The sequence below is a fragment of the Coffea eugenioides genome, chromosome 6 (genome assembly GCF_003713205.1).
Source record: "Coffea eugenioides isolate CCC68of chromosome 6, Ceug_1.0, whole genome shotgun sequence".
NCBI lineage: Eukaryota > Viridiplantae > Streptophyta > Magnoliopsida > Gentianales > Rubiaceae > Coffea > Coffea eugenioides.
The window spans coordinates 8,032,712-8,035,063 of record NC_040040.1 but is presented as its reverse complement, the minus strand read 5'-3'; the positions used below and the strand labels follow the sequence as shown (position 1 = coordinate 8,035,063).

Below are 2,352 nucleotides of genomic sequence, written 5' to 3'. Positions count from 1 at the left end.
AGATTTTTCTTCTTAAATATGACCTATGAGAACTTGATACAATATTTGAAATATATCTTTATGATGTCAATAATCACTAAACTAGTGTTAAGATTGTGCATTTATAAATTAAAAATGAATATATTCAATGAAACTAGGTAAATTAACAGTTTAAAAGTTAGTAACAACTGCAATATGTAATTCTTAGTAGAATTTTATGATTCTGCAATCCGATCCTATTATCCCAAAACTATTTTTGCGTAGGATCTCAATTTTACAAACTATGTTTATAACCACCACATTTTCAAAAAAAATAATGGGAGGAAACCATTTAATTCCTCTTTCTAATGAGAATAAAAGAAAATCTCAAAAATTCATTGCATAATACAAGGGAATCTAGACTCCGAGTGAAGTCCCAATACTGCACTTCAATTTGACTTCTTCTCCATCGGCACACTCAAAATTGCACCAATGATTACCTGTGAAATCTCAACCAAGGAAACAAATAGTAGTGTAACTCCACGCCGAAATTTACCAACACATGATTGTGGACATGATGAATTCTATGCCTTCTTTTTTTTTTTTTTTGGAGGAAATGAAATCTACGCCTTCATTCCATTTCAAGTTTTATTTATAGATAGGAGCTTATAAATTTCGAAGTTATTGAAAAGGACTACTAGTCCACGTAAAAGCCACTGCCCTGATCTTCTTGAGAAATGCCAAATGTTGCAGCAGGGCTGTTGATGTTGAGAAGTTCTTCTATCATCTGAAGGGCAACTCTCTGCTCTTCATCCATTTGATCATTTTGCCGGCTTCGGCCGTCGATTCTTGCAGCAGCCTTAGACGAAGTGGATAACGTTGCTCCTTGATCATCTGCAATGATGTTAACGTTATTATTGGAGTTACAAGTATTCTTGTTTTTCTGAAGCTCGACTGTCATGACCCAATTTGAATCGGAGGATGGGCCGGCACGCTTTTGCCACACGCCGATGTTAGAATTCTCGATGTCAAGCCTTAAACAAGTAAGAGAGGGAGATGGTGCCTTGCTGCATTTGCGTAACTTGGCATGGAGAATTTCTGATAAATCCTTAGGTGATGACGAGGGTGACCCCTCCTGAACTTTATAATAAGTAGTACCATCTTTACCAGTAACAATGCTAGCGTTCGAGTCCGCTGGTTCAGCAGCAGCATCACCATCATCGGAATTTTGGACTACTGGAAAATTGGTTTTCGCATTTCTCCCGCTCATTAGTACAGCTGCCTGATCATAAGCTCTAGCGGCTTCTTCCGCTGTATCGAACGTGCCTAGCCACACCCTCCTTTTCCTGTCACAATCATCAGCACGACATGCCTCAATTAGATCCCTCCCCACAAAAAAATAACAACAAATTAAAAGGATATATCAACATGCATCAGAGAAACACTTTTTATATATTGATCATTCTGTAAATTGTCGTCGCAGACAAAAATGGTGGGTGCTGGGCTGGCGTTTGGGGAATTGAGATAGACGATGAGGTGAAGCTTACAATAAAGGGTGACGAATTTCAGAAACCCAAGAACCCCAGTGGCGCTGCCTGACACCTCTGAACTTTTTAGACTGAACCATTTGTTAAAGCGACTGTGCGGAGTTGAGGAAATTTGCAGAGAGTAATTGAAGTACAAGAATATCCTCTGCAGTGCAGACGGCGGAAAAATATCAAGATGGCTGAACTTGAAAGCATGGAAATCCTTGAGAGGAATATATACCACACTATAATCCTGCGTCGGTCAACTAATATATAAGTTTGTTATTGTTTAAATAAAAACAGTAGGACAACGGTAGCAGTAGAATCACTTCAACTGACCCTGCTGAGCCACTGGTCTCAATAAATTGCGAGTAACTCAAGAGCAGAATTGAATGGTCTACTGGATTCCTCTTTTTTTTCCTTGGATTGATTCTGACTAGTAGTTGACAGTTCACTTGTCTATGCCTTGAATTGATCACAAGTTAACTGTACTTTTTCACACGTTAATTAGCACCTTAATTAATTTCGGAAATTTTGGAGTAAATGGCAGCGCCTATGGCGTCGTGAAAAGTTATTAACCTTATCAGTAGTATGTTGAAATTTTGTACATGCCCGGATTGCTGAAAATGATGCGAGGATCGACAGGTGAAAAGGATTGGCGTAGATTAAGAGGAGGTCAGGCGATGCAAAGTACCGGGTTTTTCTTCCAAAAAAGAAAGGACAGGGAGTTGAGGTGGCGGATGCTCGGTGTCAAACTCAAACTCGTCGCATGTGGTCTCCTTTACTACTCCGATAAGACCCTTCCTTGGATGAAATTTCACATCTGAAAAGGGGACAATGGCACTTGATTCCCCATTAATACTTTGGC

General features: G+C 39.3%; 1 protein-coding gene across 1 annotated transcript; it reads right to left on the bottom strand.

Annotated features, from left to right (window-relative positions):
• Nucleotides 1-174: 174 nt before the first annotated feature.
• On the bottom strand, nucleotides 175-1,734 carry LOC113775420 (ethylene-responsive transcription factor WIN1-like). Its single transcript, XM_027320288.1, has 2 exons — nucleotides 1,506-1,734; nucleotides 175-1,304 (listed from the first exon to the last, which is right to left on the bottom strand). The coding sequence occupies exons 1-2, from the start codon at nucleotides 1,583-1,585 to the stop codon at nucleotides 656-658; spliced, it is 729 nt and encodes a 242-aa protein (XP_027176089.1). The 5' UTR covers nucleotides 1,586-1,734; the 3' UTR covers nucleotides 175-655.
• Between the last annotated feature and the right edge of the window lie 618 nt (nucleotides 1,735-2,352).